This window comes from Cydia strobilella, chromosome 23 (genome assembly GCF_947568885.1).
Source record: "Cydia strobilella chromosome 23, ilCydStro3.1, whole genome shotgun sequence".
Classification (NCBI taxonomy): domain Eukaryota; kingdom Metazoa; phylum Arthropoda; class Insecta; order Lepidoptera; family Tortricidae; genus Cydia; species Cydia strobilella.
The window spans coordinates 5,860,538-5,887,272 of NC_086063.1; the positions used below are offsets into that span (position 1 = coordinate 5,860,538).

Below are 26,735 nucleotides of genomic sequence, written 5' to 3' on the forward strand. Positions count from 1 at the left end.
TAGACTCACTTGTTTCCCCACCACTTTCACAAAATGATTTAATGTTAGTATGTCTCACAACAGTTTAAATTCGGTTTGTGTATTGACGTATTGATTTTATAAAAATAAGCATAGAAGAATTTTGAGATATGTTTTTCTGGACCTACATCTACAGTGGCGCCAACTGGTGAGCACAAAAACGGTAGCCCTCAAGGCCTTAGATTGCGTATTCATATTATTGACCACCTCGGCCGCTCCGATATATCTGATGGCTGCACAATGTTCGTCTCAGGCTCCGTTGCTATCGACAGGTATTTCGATAAATGAGATGTGACGTCTACAACATGATTCAGTGTGTACACGGGCTAATTACGTTGTAACGAAGATCTAGCAGAGTAGGCATATGTTACGTTCGTACCGTCACATTACCTATTGATAAAACAGCATGAAAATTGCAATATTTTGTATATAATATTTTGTAAATACAATAATAATAATAAATTCATTTATTAAGGACCAACTAACTTGGATCAGTTTGTGTTAGTGACAGTTTTATCTTAAGGCTAATGTTAGTATACCTATATACATAATTATTTACCGACTAGCTAACTATATACTACAATTATAAAATTCTAGTTTCTACAATGTTTCCTTTCACAGAAAATCTATACAAATAATAACAAAACTATGTTGATTAGATAATAGCGACCTTAGAGCATTTAGTAACTGCCTTGTCTGTCATTTTCTGTACAAATCAGTCTGCCTTTTGCGGGGGGCACGTCAAATGTAGCCATGTCAGATAAACGTCAGTCCATAGAGTCTATACCACATTACTGTCATACTAAATTTTGTAACCACAGTAAATTCACTGCCATCTGTCGACACACTTTAAAACTAATAATGAAGATTTATAAAAATACGATAAAATGTATTTAAATATGGATAAATGATTTTTTTTATTTGCATTAATTATTTTTATGATTTTGACCCATGTTCTTTCACTGATATGAGTAAAAATTGTTAAATAACAAACGAAACCGTCAACGCCATCTATACGACAGTAGGCCAAAGCAAGTAGCGCCCTCTGATCGAGAATCAAATTTTCTTGATTTTCGAGGCACGTTTTTTCCTTAGACTGTATCCATCTATTACGGAGTTATATCTATCTTTGGTCTATACAAAAGTATGGACAATTGTGAAAAAGTTTTTCGGCAGAGGGGTGAGCTCTTATTAATGGTGACTCTAGTTATTAAATGCTCTAAGATGGCGACAAACTACATTATCAATATTTAGAAAATATCCTGATTTTTAAGTAATTAATCGAAAGTACCTCCTGAAACATGGGAATGGAAGTTGCTTGAATCCACTTGGATATTTAAAAAATGTCGCTGTAGGCGCCAAAAACAAATCCCTGTTATTAAAAAAAATATGGGCTCTAGCTCGGTCTTGTATTGATTCATCAAAAAACATATCTTAAATACGATGAGTGCTAATAGCTCCTGCAATAACAAATATACATATAGTTATTATATTTTATTCGGCAAAAGACTACACTGTGATAATAATAACTATACGCCACAGTAAGGTAAAGTAATTTCATTGATTATCGGCGTAGAAAAAATTTAAAAAAAGCTTAAAGTCGATACTGATAAGTATGGCTGCGGGATAAGCGTGGTTGTCCTACACATTGGGGCCTGTTTACACATTGATTAGTGTTTATTGTAAGTTCTTACTTTTGCTCCTTGCATTTAGTAGCTAATTACTCGTATATGAAGGGTACACAGAAAGAACATGTCTAGTCACTTTTTTCGGAAAATGATATTTCTATCTCAAAATGTAGAGCTCTTAATGAACTATTAGATTTATATCTTTTGCTACCACTGTACAATATAATATATGCAACACAACTTTTTTTTTGTTAAAAAAGACCTAGTCACGGAATTACCATACATTTTGACATGGTTCCAAATTTTTAAACCGCGATTACTCAAAATGTTACTAAAGTGACTAGACATGTTCTTTCCGTGTACCCTTCATATGTACTCGCAATAAACACTTCTTCTTCTTTGTCGTTTTACTCTTTGCAGTGTTGTGACAAATTGCTGACATCAGGCACAGCTGTTGCTTGCAGTATGATTTCTCTCCATCTTCCACGGTTGGAGGTCATTCTGGCAAATGCGTTCAGGGGGTCCTTCCATGGCAGATTTGGTCAGTCCATCTCATAGGTGGCCTTTTATAATAAACACTAATCACTGTGTAAACAGACCCAATGTGAACGCCTGTATTGAATGTATTGATTTTACTGTTGTATTCATGTGTACTATTATGTCCCGCTCACTCAGTCTTGTTATGGCTCAAGCCTGGGGCATTCTGGCAGAACAATTTCTGCCTGCCAAAGGCTTCACATAGCGTCAGATTCCTTAATATATAGTTCGCATGCTCATTTCGTGTGTTAATTAAACCGTGGCCGCCAGATATAACAGAAAATAAATCCGGCTACACATTTCTGACGCATCACGATACGTCAGACAAATGTGAATGCAACCATATTAAATGTATGAAATCGAGTTCTGATGCGTCATGACACAACAACACAAAACAACAGGCAAATGTGAATCCGGCTTAAGGTCCATATTGAAAAGTGTGGCTGCGGGGCAAGTGTAACTGGCTTTCATACCGTGGCCCGGTTACACATTGATTGGCGTACTGTGAAACTCCGGATATCACTTGAAATTGTTTTACATGTATATACTTTTTCTTTAATCATTAATTTGTATCGTGGTTTTTACTGTAAGGCTGTACAAATTTTGTATGTAACAATAAAATATTGTTTCAGCGAACGGTCTAATAGCGAAGAGTCTCGATCAACATCTAGAGAGACTCGCTAGGTGGTTGGATCACGGGTCAGTTGCAGAAAGCGGGAATCTTGGACACGGCGCGGATAGTCCGCCGGTTCCGCTCTCTGCGGCCCTGACCACTGGCAGCTTGGGCCCTGCCCCGCTGCTGGCGGCACCCTAGGTTAGGTTTTTTATAATATGTTTATATGTATTTTGTATTTTAATATTATATCCTAATAAATTAGTATTTAGTGCGAGATCAGACATTTGCTACTAAACGCAAGTAGGAAATGACGCTCGCAACTTGCAATAAACAAACACTTATTATTAATGTGTAAACAGGCCCGAATGTGAAGATCAGCCACATTTACCATTTTTGAATTTCATATCGGCCGCTCGAGCTCGCTATACGTAGATTAGTGGCTTGGAAAATACGAAAAGCAGACATGGTGGTTATATCTTGGAATATACTGCAAGGAAATCAAATAATTTACCTAGTAACATATTATTTTCGATTTAAATAAATACTTCTAATGGCACTTCATAGATGATAATTCAGATTTTCGTCGCACTCTAACTAATAAGCGAAGATAGAAAAGGAGTTCCGCTTGTAATATTAGTTCTAGTTTATTATGCAACACGGCCCTGTGCGTCTACTTATTATAGCTGACTAAACAATTAAATATCTATAACAGCACGAGCCTTCAAACCGTTCGATATTATAATATATCCTAACTGATCCCAATCTGTATAATCCATCAAAGTGCCGGCTGCTGTCATCTTTTTTACATTTGACGTTTCACCCTTTAGTCAACGTACTCGACGCCATTTTGAATAAAACGCACTTTATGTCAAGAGAATTTAAGCTTGAAATCTAATGTCAATGAGTTAAACTTAGTATTTAGAAGATTACGAAAATATATATCTATGTCGAAAGTATTAAGATTCAAAATCGAATGTTTAATACTACTTTATAGAGTAAAACTTCGTGATTAGAAGATTGGTCGCTTTTATAATGTTGTTTTGTTATTAAGCGCATCAGTTTCACTACGTGACTAATAATATAAGTGACTCGTTCATGAGTGATGTACTTATAAAGGTGACATACGGAGACTACTACATACTGTTGCAACTACGGAATGGATACCGTAATTCCGAAATACCAGAATATGCACCCATTCGTGGTCCACGTTCCATTTGTTCGCACGAATTGTTCGGATTAATCCCTGCCGCATCTTTTCCCCATCGCCCTACGCGACAACATTACCATCCTCACCACTTAGATGGTTGGCAGTCCTCAACTGTGCGTTTCTCCAGAAGCTTACTGCCTCGCACAGCTAAACTGTGGAATGAACTGTCGCCTGCGGTATTTGGTGTTGCAGGTGTCCATGGGCGGCGGTAATCGCTTACCATCAGGTACTCCGTCTGCTCGTTTGCCTCTTATATAAAAAAAAACTAAACGTTTTGCCTCCTCCTTTTTGGTACGGACGGCTAAAGAATGGAATGCACTCCCGCCATCTGTATTCCCTGTATTCACTTTCCATCAGGTGTGACTAGCGCCAATCGCCAAAAAAAAAATATCGAACCGATACTTACGATATTTCAATACTGGAATTGAAGAGAATATCAGAATAATTATCGAAATACAAACGTATTACGTCGTATTAAAACCATAACAAGTTTTTAAATCTGAATCGGGCCCACTGTTATTGTCGAGATTTAAATAATTGTCTAGTTAGTTACGTAAATTTAATAAAAAAAACACTAATTACACAGATATATTAGACCCACGGGAGTTTTAATTGTAGAGTTAAAATGGTTTAGTAGATTACGATATTCGTAATTTAACTTTAACTACCTCCTAAGTCCCAGAGGCCTTTATAAAGGCTTTAATCCAAAACGTAATTTTAACTTTGATTAAATAAGTTAAGGTTCCAAATTCAAAAACGAGTAACGATTCTGGGAATTGGGAGGTTAATAAAGAATCTCACAGGTACTTCCAAATCAAAAACATTAATACAACACGTCAAAAGTCACTTAAAACCAACCTCGTTATCTCCAAACTATATGTCCGTCTGTCTGTACCCAAACACTATCTACCTTAATTAAAACGTAAGCTTTTAAACCGGAAACTCACAGATAAGACATTAAATCGTGTAAGTTGACGGCATTGAGCTTAAATAGCCCTTTGATATGCCTTTGATACGCCGAATAACGGATTATAGGCAGAGATCCGGCTGACAAAGCGCTTACCTCGTCGCATTACGAATTTATCAAAGACAGTGGAATTGTGAATAGATTGCGCTCTAGTTAATAACGCGACCTATTTAGCTTGTGTCATGTACAGGAAGGCGTCATAGTCATGTTACTTGGGATTTGTTATTAAAAGCATTGCTTAGGAGAAACAGAGCTTAATATAATCTGTATATTATAATTTACCGAGCGTTAGGAAGACGAGCTGCCGGTAGGCCTCCAACAAGATGGAGCGACGACTTGGTGAAGGTCGCGGGAATTCGGTGGATGCGAGCGGCACAGGACGGAGTGGCGAGCCTTGGGGGAGGCCTATGTCAAGCAGTGGACGTCTATCGGCTGACATGATGATGATGATGATGATAGCGAAGGTCTCCGTTTCAGCTTGGGCCAAAATGCTTTCGTATGTCCGGATGTTCTCTTCTATAGGTCGCAATTCTCTATCGATTTTCGTAAAATTTTGTGAGCAAAAAAAAATGTTAGTTCAGTGTTCAGATTTTTTTTCAAAATGGCGGAACATGGCATTGATTGAGTTTAATGATATGCTCGCGAGGTCTATTAGCTTACAGAGCCATTAGTTATAGGCAAGTCAAATAAGGATTTCCAAGATGCACATTAGATACAATATATTTATTATATTACCATGTTCTAATCGCGGGCCAACTTTAATAGAACTATGGGTACAGTAAGCATCAAGCAAAACATAACTCTTCGAACCGTCCCCCTTATTTTATACATTTTTTGTTTATCAGTTTTGTTAAAGGCATAGAAGGTTGAATTGAAAACGTAACCAAAGTGAGTGATTCTGAGTGAAAATAATATGAAAATTCCCAATTCTAACACAAAAGTTGGGGGTACAACTTTAGATAGAAATGACCACTATAATTTTTAGGGTTCCGTACCCAAAGGGTAAAAACGGGACCCTATTATTAAGACTCCCATGTCCGTCTGTCCATCTGTCTGTCACCAGGCTGTATCTCATGAACCGTGATAGCTAGACAGTTAAAATTTTCACAGATGATGTATTTCTCTTGCCGCTATAACAACAAATACTAAACCCTCGGAACCCACACACAAAACAAATACTATACGGAATCCTCGGTGCGCGAGTCCGACTCGCACTTGGCTGGTATTTTTACGCTACTTACTAATATTGATACAACTACCTACTTATTGCTTGTTTGATAAACTTGTATTTATCTGCAGTTGTTTTATCGGTCGCAAATCTGTTTTAAAATACAATTTTTCTAAATAAATGTTATATCAATATAAGCCTGCACCTCCATACCGCTAGTAAAAAAAACAGGCAAAGGTAAACTGATTGTAGATCTAAATCTAGACGGCTCTCAGACTATAACAAGGCGGATCTATTAACATATAAATTACCACGTTGTAATCCTTTTGACCTGATTCGCCTATTTCGTATAAAGTTAAAGTGAACTAAATACATTGTCACACATAGTGTATCTATCCTTCAAAGTAATTTCAACTCTAACACATCTGCATTAAGTTCAAATTGCATTGGCCAAGGGCTTGGATAGTTAAGGCGAAGTGCAATTTATTTTGAATCTTAATTTACTTAGTATAAGGTTGAAAGTTGTAAGAGGAGTTTTTTGAATATTTTGGTGTTAAGGATGCCTTGTATGGAGAAGATCAGTCAATCAGGGTTGAGTGCAATTAGAACTGTCATTGGCTTGTTGGCGATATTGATGGTTGAGCAATGTTTATTTCTACCATAACTGTAATTTTCTGGTTCTACGTGAAGTTGCTTCTCAATTCGTGATACTATCTTACTATTATGTGTATAAGTAAAGTTCAAGTACCTAAGTATAAAATAAAATTACAATAGAGTCACAAACGGTGAACCTAGAAACAATCATAAAACTGATAAAAGTAAATGGCTAACTAAAAATGTAGTGGCAAACAACAAGAATTTAAACAAAACTATAATACTTACATACATTGATTTGTTATTTATTAAATCGAATGTGCCTATTTATGATAAACGTTGTCTAAAACTGCGTACTTGTTATAAAACTTGTCTAAAGTTTGAATGTTTAAAAAAAAATAATTACCGAATCAAATTAGAACCTAGTTGAACTTTATTCTGAAGTCAAATGAAAAAGGCTCACAAAATAGACTAAAGAAATTTATATTCGAATAAACTCTTTATATTTCGCGTGAAAGCGAATTGAAAACTAAACCGAAGTCGTAAAAAGTTGGCCCCATAAAAGACGCCTTAACACGAATTCTTTTAAACCTCCATTGTTAGATCGCGAAACTTTAAGTAAATTAAATTAATTTTACTGCCTTTTCGCTTTTATGCATTTTGTTGTGTATGAGTGGGAGCTAGAGGGAGAACAATCAAACAAGTTATAGGTATTTTGCGTTTATTCAAATAGGCCTTTGGGTAATTATTTCGTTTTATGACTGTTATGAGGTAATTTGATATTAATAACTCGCTGGAGCGACATGATGGAGGGGTCTGCGCGAACTCCGAGTCAACAATAGGGGGAATTACGGGCTAAATACTCAAAGGGTATTACTGCAATGTTCTGCCACCAGAGTGCAGCACTAGTCTCTTTAGTAAACCATAGAGTAACTTATACAAATAGGTATAATATAATAGTATAGGTAATATACAATATTACATTCTGGGAAACGCGATCCGAAATTTCGCTATCTGCCTCTTTATCGCTCGAATATGCAAGAGTGACAGAGATGTGAGATAACGAAATTTCGATTTTATTCACCCACCCTCAGATTGTGGTAGTGGCGCCCCCTACGCAGAGTTTCGAGTAATATTCCCTATTAGCGAGAAGTAGCGCAGGACCTAAACAGGTGGAGCTGTCTTGTGTGTCTCAACTTCGGTCACTGAGCCTACGGAGTAAGTAAATAAGTTTCACTTACGAGTATATAGGCGCTTCGTGCCCCTGCTTGTACCAGATGACCAGCCCCATTCGGTCATCGGGAAGAGCGGGTGTGACGTCACAGGGCAGCTCGACGCCGCCCCCGGTCGGTGCGTGTAGAGATTCAATGGCCGCTGTAACAAGGAGAAATATAAGTTTAGAGAAACACTTTACAAGATACATACTTGATACACTTCGCAAATATTTAATGAATTAATGAATTAATGATGGAATGATTGAATGAATAAATGAATTAATAAATGAATGAATGAATGATTTATCTGCATATGAATATTGGGTTACAGAAGTAGGTGTTGGGTACAATATTTTGAATTTGTTTCACCAAGATATATATAAGGAAGGGACCGAAAGGGACTGCTGCAATGTTTCTGAAGTATATTTAAGGCTTAGAACGCACTGCGATTAATTTCTTGCGGTTGCAGAATCGCAAAGAGTACGTACGGCATGCTTCATAAGCGCACGCACTTGCAAGACTGAAACCGCAAGAAATTAATCGCAGTGCGTTCTAAGCCTAAAGAGGCCCACTGATTATCAGTCTGCCGGACGATATCAGCCTGTCAGTTAGAACAAAAATTTGAGTTCCGAACCACTGACAGGCCGATATTGTCCGGCGGACTGGTAATCAGTGGGCCCCTTAAAAGGGCAAATTGGAAGAAAAACAGAAGGACTCACTAAAGACACGATAGCAAAGATATGAAACCTAAAAAAAGTATAATATAAATACGAATTATTAATATACAATTGTACATTTTATATATTAAAAAAATCGTCGCTTGCTCAGCTTCCAAAAACAGGAAACTAAATCAAACTTACATTTTGACATCAAAATGATATTTTAAATTATGTTTTGTTATCATTCACCCGTGCGTCTCTCTCGCGCCAATACATGTACGGACAAGTACGTGCTAAATGCAACTATATGGCGTTATGTACACATGTATGACAACATGTACGTTCAAATTGTCCTCCTGAAATACTTATTTAAGTGGTGATCAAAAAGAAACACTAGTCAAAACACTAGATTTAATATTTCAAACCTAAAGAACTTACCTATTACATCTCAAGTACTTATCAATTTGGAAAGCCGATGCACAAAAAACATTCAAATAACCTCAACAAACTCGTTAAGTTAGATTTACTGATACTGTCTGATAGAACGCAAATTTATTTAACCAAATTGCCAAATTTATTATTCATAAAAGATCCATAGAATTTGCAACGATATTTCACTCGAAATTGTCGATTGAAAATAAAATAATCCAATATAGTAACAACCCATATTTCAAGTCTAAATCGGAGGTTGAAATACAAAAAAAAACCATCATAAACTGTTGTCTCGACAGCTTTGCTTTAACAAGTATTATACGGCCCAATTCGAACAATGCTTATAAGTTGTCACAGCGATACTATACCGATTTGTCAGTGTCAACAGTGATTTCTTCAACCAAAAACGTCACTTTTGACACTGACCGATCAGTATCGTATCGCTGTGATATCTTATAAGCATTGTTCGAATTGGGCCGATAGCCGCAGCCATTGGAAAAACGGTTTTGGAAAAACATAGGGTGTATGGAAAGCGACAAGACGTCACATTGAGTAGGGTGACCAAATTGTATGCAAAAATGTTTTTTTTCTATATGGTCATCTGAAAAATAATCATCATTATTGCTGATAAATAATAATTAACAACATCATTAGGCGCATCTTTGAATTCTGTATGATATCTTGTTCTCTTGCTACACGACCCCGAAATTAACCTGTAGTTTATATATCGTTGTCTGAGTACCCGCAACACAAGCCTTCTAGAACTTATCCTATAATATTTATTTATATACAAATCAGATTCACGCAGCCAAGCCTTCAGCCAGTCTATAGCTGACCATAATAGCTCCTATAGGCATATAATGGTAAAACTAAACGCAGCTACCAAGGAACACGAAGATCGTATCTAACAAAGTTTGTTCAAGGCTGATGCTCGTGTAGCCTTTCATAATAATAACTGAACGCAAAGTTGATCAAAGCATAATATTACCGATAAGGAAGCAACCAAGTGAGTGAAACCGTACTGATCTAACCAAGGAAATGTTACTCTGATTTAAACTAACACGATTTTCACTCATAATTTTAAAACTAACGGGACTTAATTGAAATCAGAAAACATCGAAATTTCAATCAAAATGAGGGACAGGAGATTTCGTCTTCGTGGAATTCAGTAATTAGCAAATGTAAGGGGGAAAAAACATCCCACCACATACCATCGGATGTCGTGATTGTTGTGTGTAGGCAAAGTGACAACCCTAGCGTACAAGTTAGGCCTACTGTCCACGGAAGCGTAGCTGCATAGACGCGTACTCGTCATTGTAAGTACGCTTGCTGTACGCTTGCTTGCAGCCTACATACAAAACCGCACAACTCTGTCGACGGAGCGGCAACGTCGCGTCAGCGACGATTCATGCAAGCTTCACGCCGCTGGGCGGACTGCATGTCATACGCCGGGCTACATCGCAAGGAATAGCACGTTGAGTTTTTGTGAAAAAAATGGCTGCAAGGGCTGCAAAGTTTGTTCAAATAGTGGAAAAATATCCTGGAATGTCCTTTTACTCATTCTATAAAATGAATGAAATACGTTATCATCCTCTGATAGTTCTCTTGCAGCTACGAACAGTCTACAATTGATGTTTCTTTCTATATATGGATGTATCCAATATCTACGGCGTCTTCGGCGACTTCGAAGATAATAATAAGCCAAAATAACGTCTTTATCGTTGGACGACATTCTCACGAATGAAAGGAAATGTAGGCTACGATACGCTTACGCTACGCTTCGTGGACAACGTCTTTACGCCGGGCTGCATGGCAGCTGCTGCAGCTGCACTGCGTATTCATGCAGCGTCTATGCAGCTACGCGTCGTGGACAGTAGGCCTTAATAATCAAGATCAAGTGCGGATAGTTCGCAAAACCCGCGCGGCTAGAAGATGTTGATACAATTCCTCGCCAGTCTGTCTATGACCACGAACATAACGTCACGTTCGAAACGTCAGGCCATAAATGAACGGAAGTTTGTACGCGATTAAGTCCCGTGTTAGTTTTAAAATTAGAAATGTTACACGTTTCTGATATACTTAGCTTCAGTACTTACTTTTCCACCATCCTCTAAAAACTGTGACGACAGACTATAAAATCGCCCCATTATAGGCCTGTAGGCATCCAGTTACGCCGCATCTTGCTGTTAATTTATATATTTCAGAATACGCTATCATTTAAAAATATATCGGACCTTTCGCCATGTAATTTGAGTCCCAGACTGCGTTTAAGGCCGATATATTAACGTTTTTTATTATCCCTTAAGGCAGATTTTGTGTTTCGCGGTACTGCCTGTATTACGATAATTCACGCTTTGCAAGTTATTTTTAGGCGTTATAAAAAGGAATGATTATAGAGATATTGGAGATGATCAGATAATGGCTCGATAAATGAGATATTGTCAGTAAGTGATCCCATTGATCCCGTCTCGTGAAACATAAGTTTTTTTTCGTATAGCCTTTGTTGTGTTCCACTGGGTGATGGTATTGTATTGTATTGTTTTTATTTATTGCAATTCACATATACATTAAAGGTTTTACAAGTACTTAAATGATAGTTAAAAGTTACGTACACAAATGACACATGAAACCCTGATGGGCGCAGCAATGTAGGTAAGATAGGTAAACAATACTATTCGTTTCGAGCATAATTTCACTGATGAAATGCAACTGATTGCAGGGTGGTTGAATAAGCCATATTCTAGCATTATACAATTAGGTACATTGTTACTTTTGCACCGAGACCGTGGTACACAAATGTGGTCTCCCCAGTCTTCCACCAAAACAGAAGTTAGGTAACTTTTATTATATAAAAACCGTCCAAGTGCGAGTCGGTTTCGCGCACAGAGGGTTCCGTACTTAATAGTATTTGTTGTTATAGCGGCAACAGAAATACATCATCTGTGAAAATTTCAACTGTCTATAGCTATCACGGTTCATGAGATACAGCCTGGTGACAGTGGTGACAGACAGGGTCCGAATAGGGTCCCGTTTTTACCCTTTGGGTACGGAACCCTAAAAACAGTCGCATAAAGGTACCGTTCAGACTGCACCAGCATTACTGCAGCGTTATGATATCAGTCAGAGCAGTCGGCAGTAATGTCGTGCTGCATTACTGCTGCAGTAATGCTGTCGACTGACGCTCTTAATTAATTAACATTTAGTACAAAAGTAGGAGTCACATGAGTTATGATTTTGAAATTGCTTGCTCTCGATATCGAAAACACTTGATTCGATATTCAATTAATCACTATCATCACTATCACTGGTACGTTTTTACCCCCGAAAAACGGGCTATGGAGACGACAGATGAGAAGAATATCCCATCCCTAAATAAAATCCATATATTGTTACGAGCCGACATTACCCTATCCAAGATATTGATATGCGTAACAATAACCATTCGCCTCAGGATTATATCGACTATCGATAACTGCGATACGATAACGGAAGCGGAGTTAGTTTTATGTTGTCGTTAGTTCAAGTTTTAACGTTAATTTGCAATAACCGTTTTGTTTCTAACGTGATGCCTTAAGAGATAATTTGCTTGTTTTACACAGAGATAGAATTGTTAGAGTCCATAGGCTGATGCGACCACTTTTTTCGTTTTATTTATATATATTTAAAGATAACGTAACATTACACTACTTATGTAAATAAGAATAAAAAAATATAACCCGGCTATGGAGTTTTCCCACATACCGTTCTTTAAAAAAAAAAGGATTATTTGTAATCGATATGATCGTTAACCTGACAAAAGTGCCTCCAAAATAATAAATAATGCTAATTACAATTGGCCCTATAATTTACAAAATTGTCGGCCATCAAAGCGATTCCAGAAAAAAACAAGTGTGTATGTAATCTTTACGCGCTATTGGCACTTTGACGTGTGTCCTATTTATTGTGCGTGTGTCACTACTGAGCGTTACTTCCGTCAGAAAAAAAAATTGAGTTACCCCCTAGTCGCGCCTAAAGAAGTTATACTTCAAAAAATGTTTCCGAAATCTTATCACTTAGACGGTTGGTAGTCATCAACTGTGCGTTTCTCCAGAAACTTCCTGCCTCACACAGCTATAACTGTCCCCGGGCCACTTCCGGACCACCACTTCGAACCTTCAAGAAAAGAGCGTACTCCAATCTTAAAGGCCGGCAACGCACTTGTATCCCCACTACCGCTTCGTTACGATATGTACGCAACCATAATATTGCTGTGCTCCATTAGAAAACCTATTTATTCAAATCAGCATCGCAATACATAACTTACTTTTATTGCACCCAAAGCCCTATTCCACATCAATTATCAACTGAAATAAATATTTCAGCATAAATCAAAATCATCAATTATGAACCATAATACCATTGTAACACGGTATAATTTCATATGTAAATGCTTTAACGAGTTTCGAATAAGGCTTGGTTCGCACGCGACCGATAAATCACTGTATTTGATATTAATCAAACATGGACAGTAAAAATTATCTTTCATCGTTTTGATTTGTAATGAGACTGTGCGAAGGGTGGTTTGATTAGCTTTCCGGGTTAAATTACGCAAGCTTACGAACTGAGGCCTATTGTATAATAAAATACAAGCTAATACTATTAGTGATTTTACATACAAAGTCACTAATAGTATTAGTAAAGTGTATGAAACAATACAGTCATTCGGCGAAGGTGCGGGGTGCGAGGGGTGTACCGCGCGCACCCGAGCTGCATACATTCGCCATTGTTAGCAGCTCGGTACACGTCAAAGTAGTCGGTCCACTGTATACTATTTATATTGTGGTATTAGCTTGTATTTCATTATGCAATAGGCCCCTACATTAATACAGTAAAGCCTGCTTAGAGGGGACGTAAAGCCAGGAAATTAGAAACGAACAAAAGCAAACCGTCTGAAACATGCGACGGAAGATTAGACTATCGCGCGGGTTTTAAAGCTTTTCCTCAATAACTCAAAATTTTTCTTTAACGAAAAACGGTACTTTTGACACTGACAGATCAGGCCCCGTAGACAACATGCCAATCGCTAACGCTCCGTAGCGAACGAAACGCAACTGTCACTATCACACTAATATGGAAGAGTGATAGAGACACAAAGCGATTCGATGGCGAAGTGCAAGCGATTGTCACCTTGGTCGCCAGTATCATATCGGAAACAGATCTAATAACTAAAACTCGAATTGGCCTATGTCGCTTTCGGAAGCGGCAGTAGTGTGACAACCACCTAAAAGTGTCTAAATAGTAAGGATATCCTACTGACAATTAAGTTGGTGTAAACTTGTGAGCGAATTATGTATTCCGTGTTCAAATTTACACTGCCAATACACGAGTAGCGTGTAAACTAGTCACTATACTAATTGCTGTAATTGCTCGCGAGCTGAAAATAAAGATAAGATATATCCACCTATTGGTTTCCGAGTAAAATGGCTGAGTCACACGGACAGGCAGACAACGGACAGACAGACGGCTGGACGGACGGATGGAGTCTGGACATGACGAAACTATAAGGGTTCCGTTTTTACCATTAAGGCTGCGGTCCTTAACAACGGCAATAGGATAGCAAGATTATCATAATACGCCAAGTTAAAGGGGCTCACTGATTACCAGTCCGCCGGACGATATCGGCCTGTCAGTTTTTGTTCTAACTGGCAGGCTGATATCGTCCGGCGGATAATCAGTGGGCCCCTTAAGGCTATGCCACACCGGCCAGTCTGGCTTGTTTCTCATACAATAGCGCACATAAATTGAGAAGAATACGTTTCAATACGAATATAATATGTTTATTGAATAAAAACACCTCAAAATACAAGTTGAAAAAGCAAACTCGAACCCAAACCATACAAAAAATACCCCAACCCAAAAATAACATTTTACGATTATTTCTTATTGACACCCACAACATTCGCCATAGCACTTGTATTGTTATATTTTACATTCAAAACACAAATTCAAAACCGGCCAAGTGCGAGTCGGACTCGCGCACGAAGGGTTCCATACCATAACGCAAAAACGGCAATAAAATCACGTTTGTTGTACGGGAGCCCCATTTAAATATTTATTTTATTATGTTTTTAATATTTCTCGTTTTAGCGGCAACAGAAATATGTGACGTTTTCAAGCAAAAGGTACCACATTGTCGCTTACTATAAGGACGAAATTTGCTTGTATCCTTATACGAATAACCTGTCACAGCGTCCTTATGGCAAGCGACAATGTGGTACCTTTTATTGAAAACGACACATATATCATCTGTGAAAATTTCAACTGTCTAGCTATCACGGTTCATGAGATACAGCCTGGTGACAGACAGACGGACAGACAGACAGACATACAGACGGACAGTTGAGTCTTAATATTAATAATATATTCTTTATTGTGCACCACATAATGAAAAAAGAATACAGATAAAGAACACACATTATACATCATCATTATTACATTCTTAGTAATAGGGTCCCGTTTTTACCCTTTGGGTACGAAACCCTAAAAACCAGCAACATGCCAATACATACCCAAAAACAATATCCTTAAGGTAGAATTTAGAAAGAATGTGTATACGTGTTTATGACGTTCTGACTTCGTTATTATCAGAGCGACTTATTGAATTGCATACCTTTATTTCTTTGCCATAGAATATATAGGCGTATACGAATAATATTTGTATACCTGCGCTTATACAGGATGGAAAGAACAAATCGACACGAATGGTTAGTTGTTATAACGAATTCAAAATTTAGGATTTTTTTACTTCATATAGTAAAAAACAACATCTGGATCTGGATGACTAACGTCATCAGCCGTCAAGATACAATAACACATACAGGTTTTGGTATCCTGCAAATCTGAAGAATTATATTCCAAGAATGAAACCTAGTTAGACCGACTTCTTTGCAATTTATATCTCTACACTGTTTACCTGGCCTAGGCCAGTGTAGACTCAAATTTTCCCTAAAAATCCAGTACCGATTATTATTAATTATTATTGAAAAAAAAAAACTACGATATATTTTTAGTAGTACATTAACTACGATTTTTTTTGTCTAATCTTAACAAAGTACTAAAATCGTATATCTTAAACGGCCTCCTAGCCTACTCGGTAGTGTCCCTGCCTACGAAGCAGCAGGTACCGGGTTCGAATCCCGGTAAGGGCATTTATATTTGTGTGTTTATCACAAATATTAGTTCCTGAGTTATGGATGTTTTCTATTATAAGAATTATTTATATAACTATATTACATATATATCATGTTCTGTTTTCCTCTCTTGAGCATGAACTCTACCCAGGATTGTGGACAATTTATGAACATTCCACCCTGTATTTGCACATACGACTTTTCGCCCCGAAACAGCAGTCAAATTTGACTTGACCGAGTGCACTGAACACAATGCGCTTTAGAGGTAGCAAAAATGATATTTTGAATTTCTGCAACTGTTTAAGAGATTCACCACAAACAAGCGAAATAGCACTCTAATGACCTTGAAATAAAGTTGAAAGTCTGATAATTTACAAATATTGTTTAAAAATAAAAATAAAAAAAATACTTTATTTTTATTTTATAAAAAACAAAATTACAAATTAACCACCCCTAATCTTTATTGTTCTGAATTAAGTATTCTTGCAAATAAATGATACTGATTAATTGATTGATTGTTATTTTTGTCATCAAAAGAAGTAATGAATGAACATCGTATCCAGAATGGCCGACTTTTGCTGACATTATTTAAATGGAATGTCCTATAGAAGTGATTAAAATGTAATTAATAGCCAGATGTGAATGAATTCGTGTATTCAACTGTATACTGTATTGGTTAATTGGAAATATTTGAATTTTAATGTGGCAAAGGACTGTTTTGTACATTTATTTAATTAAAGTTACATCCTTGCATTTACCACCAACTTTGTTCACGTTTACTCAATTAAATTGTTAAACACAGTCCAACTGCCTAATTTTAACTCATTATAATTTTCTGAATATTAAGTACTGTAAAACAATAATAGTCAATCTAGATAAATGCCATCATTACAATAAAACAAAGCCCTCAAATTCAGAAGTCTCTAGTTTGTTATCGTTAAGGTGACTGTCCATTTTCAACCGCAGCTGCGTTACTGCTCCGACACTACTGCAGCGGCCTGAACGCGTCGGTGTTATTGTCAATTTCCATAGTAAAATGAATGACGATATCGACTGCACGTAATATGATGATTTAACGTTTTCCCAACCGCAGCTGCACTACTGCTCCGACACGTCGGTGTTATTGTCAATTTCCATAGTAAAATTAATGACAAGGCCGACTGCACGTAGCATGGCCATTTTTGCGTATTTAGTGTATTATTGCAACTGCGGCTGCAGACCGCACGTCAAATCTGTCACCTGCACTGAAATGTCTTTGGGTCACAGATATGAGTAGTTCTAAGCAAAGAGGATATAACCACTACGTTCTAATAAGGAGCTTATTACACCCAAGGATATACAACCCCGATGGTACAGTCGCCATATATCGCAGATATATCGGGTCGGCCCAGGAGCTCACAAATATCTGAACACGCCTTTATTGTCAAGGCGCTAGTGTTCAGATATTTTTAGCACCTCGGTCGCTCCGATATATCTGATGGCGACTGTCCCTACTGTAAACTTTTTTGCTAATCTATATTGAGCCATATCACAGAGCCAGTTAGGAAACGTGTGTGTTGTACACAATAATTGTGTACAACACGCACCGCGCTAGTTGTATGCATGCACAATTAGGATTGTTCATTTTTTTTTTTAATGTTCTATTTCGAAAACCATTTCGAGATATGAGGTTTTTAAACAGTTTCCGACATTTGCTGCGATATAATAATAGAAGATTGAAGATATTTCAACAAATATACTGATGACCTTAGTTTGACCTTCTCGCGAGGCTGAATATAATAAAGTCATCGTATAATAAAAGTTATCGAACCATAGTAAATAAATCCGTCACTCACGTCAAAGTTGTCATTGTCATCAATTGTCATAATGAAAATTTTCAGTTAAACCGCTAGTTTTTTACGATTTGATTTATAATTTTGATACCTAAACCACCCTAAACAGTAGATTCTGATTGCTTAATATATCAAAAACGTTGTTCCCATTCGTGGGAATGATTTACAAAAATAATAGTCCGCGAAGACCTACGTGAAAGACGGTGTTGTCGTGAAGTAAATGTGGAATGGAATACTTCAAGTTGTTACCACATTATTGCTGTGAGGATCACGTCGATGTAAGTATAAAATTAATATTATTTTACTACGAATATTTAAAAGTCCATTTTTGTGGTCGGATCACTATTACCTATTTATTTTCTGTGATGATGTGGCCAGAATATCTAAAGACAAACCGTTTAACACAGCTTGTGCCCTACTAGCTCCGTTTTACTGCTTTGAAGTTAAATTCAATAAACAGACATACATATACGAGTATGTAACTTATTTGATGAAACTGAAAAGATAATTTCTAATTTCCAGGTACAAGTTGCAGTTCAAGGTTCAAGCTGCTGATATCATGATCATGGCGGACAAAACTAAAGTTAATAAAGAGTTGTGAAAAATAAAACAGTCTTATTTTTTACTTTTTTATTAATTTAGGAAAAACTTGTTTCCCAAAAAAGTGTATACATTATATGTTCAACATGCTCTGCACGTGAGGTTGACAATGAGGGCTTTGTTTATTAGCATTCAGTTGAAGTTGATGTAGGTTCTACTCTTGTTGAACCAGAAAATAATTGCATAGTTTGTTATTAAATCTATGCCCAGGCACTATTCTTGCTATAACTTTACATTCTCCGCCTTCTCTAGAAATTTGTACATATCCCACAGCCGTATCTAAAAAGGAAATGACCTGACCACACGTGATGACCTAAAATAGCAGAATACCTATAATTAGCAAAATGTACTTGATTCAACAGATCTCAAATGTAGTGCAGCGAGGGAATGCTGCAGGCATCATGGGAACTTTTGAGCCGGGTACGATGCAGGGTGGAGGCGCATATTAGATGTTTAGTTTATTATTAGTTTTAATTATTATGTTATTTATTATTAATACCTATTGTATTGTATTACGCTCTTTCTATATTATATTAAGATTTATGTTTATCAAATAAATTAAGCAAAATTGGCATGTAATACAATATCTTACCAATGGTAACAAATAGGTAGAAATAATCCACAAGGTGCTAAGCGTCCTTAACAGTGGACGCTTGTTACAATTTTAAGAATCAAATCTCCTTACGAATCGAATCAGTTACAAAATATATGATGTAACTTGCATTTGTATTTTTGCTACCCTGATTTCAGCCAAGTTACGGTTGGAGTTGGACGTAGTAACTATAGTATATACATCCAATAAAACTAATATCTTAGATTTATTGGATGTATATACTATAGTAACTACATTACTTAATATTCCGTAATCCTGGCCAAGCTATATTTTCCTACGTGATTTTTTTTATCATTTCATGATAAATTCATTAAATAAGCTGTTCTTTTAATTTTTCGTAGTTTTGCGAGGATAGCTATAAGCTCGACAGGGCACGAGCGATAGAGAGGCAAATAGAATACCGAATAATCGGCAAAGTGGCCGAATAGGCTGAATAGTTGCCGAATATTCCTGGCAACTCTAGTCGTAATATCATATTATATAATGTCGTTTATGGCGACACTTTCTAATTTTGTCATTGCAAAATTTGCAAAGCCATTCCTGAGCTAAATAAACGAAGCAATCATTAATTTTTATTACAAGGAGCAAAGATGTTGTTTAATACCTCCTGGTAATATATTGATATCCAAACATACGAAAGGATACAAAATTGAACCACGAGAGAAGCGAATGGTTTAAAATTTAGAATATTGACAGTTGCGGGGATCTTAAGGCATGAGGGTTAAACAAACTTTGTTACAGTGCAACACGCAATTTTTCATCACACCAACACGAGGAAACCATTTATTATTCAAATTAATTTATTTGAAGTTCTTTCTATCGGCCAAGGTGAGAGCAATAGCTTTCTTCATAAAGGATTTCTTGTCTCGCCCGTCAAGTTTTATATGGATGCACGGTCATATCATAAAGAGTGCCGTGCCGCCCATGGACACCTGCAACACAAGAGGGATTTTAATTTGTGTTTCAGTTTCAAATAGGAAACTTGACAATATGAAGTGTAAATTGCGCAATTACTTATAGCTCTTACAAATAATTTTATTTATCGCATCGGATTGTTGTGTGCGGTAGTCACCTGGTGGTCACGCATTTAGGCAAGAGGATGGGGAAGAAAATTACACATTGTGAACTTACCTTAATGTTAAGAATAATTTTTCCTCTGCATTAATTTTATTTGAGTAATTTGATTGTATTTCGTCAATTATTAAGTCTCATTCAATGTTGAATTGCTTTTCATTTAATCGGCAATATTATCTGAATAAAGGATCACCATTAAATATCAGATTTTGCGTAGCTGCCTTCGTCGGACTCTGACTATTGTAGAAAACTGATCTTCTTTTTCATGTAGCATGTAGCATTATCGTCACTCGCTTCTTCACGTAAAAAATACAAAAGTAAATTAGTATTTTATTTGTACGTCTGATGACTTGGCATTGACAAGCCATCAACGAACGCTGTCGCGACTGCACGCCGCAACAGCCGCAGTCGTGCTGCTACAGTAGTGCGGCACCGCGTAACGTCGCAACTGCAGTGCAGCGGCAGTTACAAATGGACAGTCACCTTTAATGTCATTTATGTCATTTATTAACATCAATTAATTTATCCGCGATCCTCGCTCCGGATCGTACCTGGTCCAACAGACAAGGAGATCTGTTGGACCAGGTACGATCCGGACCGCAATTCAACGGGGCAACGCTGCCAGTGTCATGGGGACGTTTGGGCCGACTACGGTCCGGGGTGGCACCATAGCCTAAATAGTTTAATTTAGTGGTTAAGATTGACAAAGCCTGTTGCGGATTACATCATTTGTAAGTAGATGATGAAGCCTGTTGCTGATTTGCTTTTGTGTCCACTTGACGAAGCCTGCGTTGCCGATCACGATCTATGCATGGACTTTCTATTTACTGTTTTATTTATTGTGACGTGAAAATAAATATAATTTGATTTAATGAAATAAATATATATATTAGCTTATTTATTTATTTATTTAATACAATTATGGTTAAATCTTCCTCCCCCCTCTATCTCAAGTACACTGACTCCATCAACGCGCTCGGACACCAGCACCAAGTCCAACTTTCCATCAAATTAATATAGGTATACCTAGCTGCTCTCACAGACCGGCGACCGGCGACCGATATATTTGCGGCATTCGCAGTTGAAACTGGGACCGTGGTGCCCAAGCGCTCACAAATTAATTAGGCAGCTTTAGAAAAAAATCATCATGGTCACCGGGGACCGTAGGGCTAGCTCGTTCCTCGAATTTTCTGCTTTTACGAAATAGAAAATTTTGTAAAAGCAGAAACAAAATAATTATGTATATCGGAATAAAAAAGGTTGTGAACTACTTGAGTTTATTTATTATACTAACAATAAAAGGTTTACTATAGCTTCCTTAAGCGCGGGCAGAGGTACGAAACCTTTATATTAATTAAGCATGGTTTAATTGTTTTCGTTGCCCATGTGAGTGAGCGTTCACACTTGGAATGCTTTTGTGGAGCCAACAAAGCATCGATAGTTGGGTCGAGAATAGGGCATTGGGGACGATAGATTTCGAGAAAGCTTAAGACGCAAAACATCGATATCGATGTTTTGTTTTGGAAAAAAATGGCTTCTTAGTATGGAGATAGACATAGGTAGGTATAGAAAAGTTTTATTTAATGTCACATGAAATGGTGGTACATATTTACAACATTACAAAGTAAAAATAAACCTTAAAATTTGACTTAAAAACCTAAACGTGACGTGAAATGAAACAAATGGATCAAAAAATTATATTACAAAATTAATACAACAATATTTTAAATGTCTTTAAATTTTCAATAATATTAAAACGTATTTTAGCCACTTGACTTAAATGATGCTAAAATGAAGGCATTGCAAGCAAATTAATTTGCAAACAAATTTAAGACGAAATGGCTCTGTTCGCCAAAAATAAGTTTATTAAATGACGCCTTATTTTCTATCCCCGAATCGAACAGGAAAATTGTCCAATTTACCCAAACGATTAGACAGCTCATTAATATTGCCAGCGTGAAAACAGGTTTTGTCACGTTCGTGATTTTTACAGTCATTCGACGTTGAAAAAAGAAATCTATGAAGATAAATTTAAAAGAAAGAGCTTTTAAAAATACTTATTCCTTCTTTTTAGGGTTCCGAACCCAAAGGGTAAATTAAAAAAAAAGAGCTTTTAAAAATACTTATTCCTTCTTTTTAGGGTTCCGTACCCAAAGGGTAAATTAAAAACGGGACCCTATTACTAAGACTCCGCTGTCCGTCTGTCCGTCTGTATGTCTGTCACCAGGCTGTATCTCATGGACCGTGATACCTAGACAGTTGAAATTTTCACCGATGATGTATTTCTGTTGCCGCTATAACAACAAATACTAAAAAGTATGGAACCCTCAGTGGGCGAGGCAAACTCGCACTTGTCCGGTTTTTTCCTATTACAAATAAACCCATTCCAGGGCAAACAAATGTACTTACTTACCGCAAAAACCTATACCGATAAATATCGACACTCAATTATCGACCCCATCCCTTCGGGCCAGGTGTGGCCAACCCGCCGTTTAACAAAGCGCCGCGTAATCTCCGATCGTTCCCGGAAAGATAATCGGCCAAAATCGGTCCAATCATTATTTGGTGGAATAATAATGAGGTGCTAGAGGTGGGCAGATGAATCAGTTCGTGCTTGGGGAATTTCAATTCGTTGGTTCTGGAAAATGTTTAGGTCTATTTTTGATTTTAAGAAGTAATAGTGTTATAATCAATGCGGTAGTTTTTAAGAATTTTATGTATACGTATAACAATTTGGTAATAGATTTTCTTTTAAACTGCCAAAACCTGCCTGTTTCTAAACATTCACTGCCTATCGATCGAGTGTAATGATTGTAATAATGATTTATTATAATATGTGGTATTTAGTATTTAACAGACAAAATAAATATGCCACTGTTTCTTAATTAATAACAATTTAAGTAATAATTAATTCGTGTTTGGTATTAATATTCCAAGTATATATATATACCTATGTACATTAAAAAAAATATTGAATGAAGCACTGGTGGCCTAGCGGTAAGAGCGTGCGATTTTCAATCCGGAGGTCGCGTCCGGCTCGTACCAATGAGTTTTTCGGTACTTATGTACGAAATGTCATTTGATTTTCGGTGAAGGAAAAACGTGAGAAAACCGGACTAATCCTAATAAGGCCTAGTTTCCCCTCTGGGTTGGAAGGTCAGATGGCAGTCGCTTTCATAAAAACTAGTGCCTACATCAATGCTTGGGATTAGTAGTCAAGCGGACCCAGGCTCCCATGAGCCTTGGCAAAATGGCCGGATAACGCGAGGAAGAAGAAGAAGATACAATTTCATTCAAATCTCAGTCCGGCACGCTTATTAACAAATTATAGTACTCACTATTATAAAGTAAATCTGCAATTGCATCTAAAAAGGAAAAGCGAGATTTAAAAGAATATTAAAATGTTATTTTTTCATTTAAATAAATAAAAAAACAAAACCCATAAATTTATGGTTTGTAAAAGGCTCTAATTAGATGAAAACGGAGTGTATATTGTAATGCACACTGGGCCTTACGAGGATAAGTATGTTCCTATAAAAATAATCGGCGATAATAATGAGGTAGCCACAGATGTGAGCAGATGAATCAGTTTTTTTTAATGAGAGAAGTTTTTTTACTTTAATCTTGATCGCAGAATTATTTCTTTATGATCAAAGATTTCGCCAGTAAGCAAAAAACACGCCACTGTTAATAACGCTGGACCTTTTATGGTAAAATCTGATTTCCTCCCTAAAGAAACTTCATGTCGTTTGATGTAGTGTTGCGATGTTATTTTAATATACTTACCTTGTTACTTGAGTAAGTGCAAAATACCTACTTAAGGCACCAACCACTGTGGCACCAACACTTTTATCACTTAAGCCGCCTTAAAATGCAAACGACAGTAAATTCTATCGCCCAATAGATGACACCTCTTGCTAGCACCTCATTTATACTCGTAGTTGGTCAAACCAAATTGTCAGTAAATAAGAACAAAAAAAACTATACTCATCCTTTTCTTTTGGGTGCTAGTAATAGGTACTAGTGTAAGACAAAGATTATCATTCTCTCTGTCTATGTTTGAAATGAGACAGTCCTTTGACAAACTATAATCTGATATAGGAGGAAAACAAGCAGACGAACCGCCAGATGGTAAGCTATATCGCCCATGGACACCTGTCATTTTAGATACTATAAAGATTTGGAAACTGCAGTAATTAGGTCATGTATTGCGAAATGACAAATACCACCTCCTCCAGCTGAGTATACATGGGAAAATCTAAGGCAAATGAAAACGTGGAAGAAGACGTACCTCGTGGCTCAAAAACCTCAAGTTCTGGTTCAAGATGAGCACCAGATCGCTGTTTCAAGCTGCAGCGTCAAAAGTAAAAATAGCCCTAATAATAGCCAACCTCCGGCAGGAGACGGCACCATAAGAAGAAGATGGACACCTGCAACATCAGATAGTTACAAATGCCGGCCTTTAAGATGGTAGTACACTCTTGTCTTAAAGGTTTGAAAGCCTGCTTGACAATAACTTAAGCTTAAAGATTACATGTACCTTATAGTGTATAATAATAATATATATGCACTACTATATCAAATTGTTTTCGCAACCTATTGTTTTCAACGCAACCACCCTTTATCGGAGGTGGCTTTTAAGTCATTTTTTGCAGACTATACACTATTATAACATCCATAAATCACCAACTTTTAACACCGTTCCAGTTCTACCACAAAAGCTGTGACTTAACTGATCTTAATCACTCTGTGGCGTTCACGCCTAAAAAAAAAGTTTAGCGGTCCGACAAAAGATGTTAGAAATGTTTAGTTTTTTTACCGTTTTTGTTAATATATTCGTGTTACATTTGAATGGGTTTATCAAGGATTAAGAGTTTCTGTGGAATTTATTGCTTTCCGTCGAAATATTAACGATCTGGTTCTTGGGAATATTTCTCACTATTCCTTTGGAATTGGGAACTAATTATAATGATACATTATTTTTGACGCTATCAGGGAAAAATGTGAGCTGATTTATTTTATCTTAGTAAAAGAGTTTACCACATCTAAGCATGGAAGATAATATATTTTCTTGCGATAATATAAAATAAAATTTTGTAACAAAGACAAACAAAAGTTCAAAGGAGCGACCAAATTTGCATGAAAAAATAATTTAGCCTCACAAAAGACACACATACGACTCAGGAAGTAATCTCATTCCATAATTAAAGCTACGCTTTGCATTCTTTACACTAAAAAGTAGTCTAAAAATAACGTCCAGAAATATATTTAATGAACTCAAACGCTCGGAGCAAAAAATCGTTTTGCGGCTTGGCGACTTTTTACTGGGAAAAAAGGTCGTATAAGTATTGAATTTTTAGTATCGCTTACGACGTTTTTAAATCGTATTAAGGAATAGCTTTAGTGCCCTTTTGGGATAGGTCGTAAATATCAAAAAAGTAAGGTAATTTACGTTTAAATATGGGCTGTAAAACGGTAGCGGTATTTTAATCGGGAGAAAAGTGTGATTTTCTGGTCGGGGGATAATTATGTTTGTATTCCCTTGTGGGTAAAGGGTTTTTTTGTGAGTTAGATGCAAGATGGAGTCAATTTTGCTGATTTTAACTAAGAATGATAAAGTCCCGTACCTACTTGCTAACTGTTGGTTGCGTTTTCAGGGAAGTTTATTCGTTCTCTATTCATTTTTGTTCTCCAAAAAATGCCCTGGGTGATAAAACTTGTATGAATGATTTGTTCGTTCCTTACTTAATAAAAAAACAAACCAAAACGGGTGTAATCCCATGTGTTACCGCCCAACGTGTTCGCTGCCAGACGTGAGGCGGGGACAAAAGGGAATGATTTTTATGAGTGTACATACATTTTCTCATATGCGCCCGTCGGGGACAAATGGGAATACACATAAAAACGTCACGATCAAAAAATGTCAAATCGTACCATTATTTTTCTCCACTAGGATGTTTATGTCAAACAATGACTCCGACCAAGAAAAACTTAAAATATGAATAACCAATCTGATACTAAATTGTCAGAAACCACCCAGGCTGCATCGTCAACAACTTTACCAGAATTCCCTGTCTCTTAGAAGCACTACAACAGCAGAAATCAATGGAGTAATATCTCGAATGCTCTAGTGTTTAAACTGCTCTTCAATATTGACAGTCCTATATCTAGGACCGCGAGCAAAAGCGACCTAAGTTAAAGTAAATGTTTATTATAATTTAGGCTATAAGCCTTTAGGGATTGGATCTATAATCCTATGAATAAAACGAGTAGAATTGGTTCGGTCTTAAGAATCTACAATGTTATAGTACCTATTTGGTATTTGTATACAACTAGACATAATTTGAAATAATAATTGTATTAAATACCTCTTCCATTAATATATATATATATAAAAACGGGTCACT

The 26,735-nt window shown here is 36.8% G+C and overlaps 1 protein-coding gene across 1 annotated transcript in view; it reads right to left on the minus strand.

The window, feature by feature from the left end:
- The window catches only part of LOC134751868 (basement membrane-specific heparan sulfate proteoglycan core protein-like), a 253,985-nt gene that overhangs the window by 82,739 nt on the left and 144,511 nt on the right, over window positions 1-26,735 (minus strand). Inside the window, exon 2 of the mRNA XM_063687392.1 lies at window positions 7,977-8,109. Coding sequence (XP_063543462.1) covers window positions 7,977-8,109 — 133 coding nt within the window. The remainder of the gene's footprint in view (window positions 1-7,976; window positions 8,110-26,735) is intronic.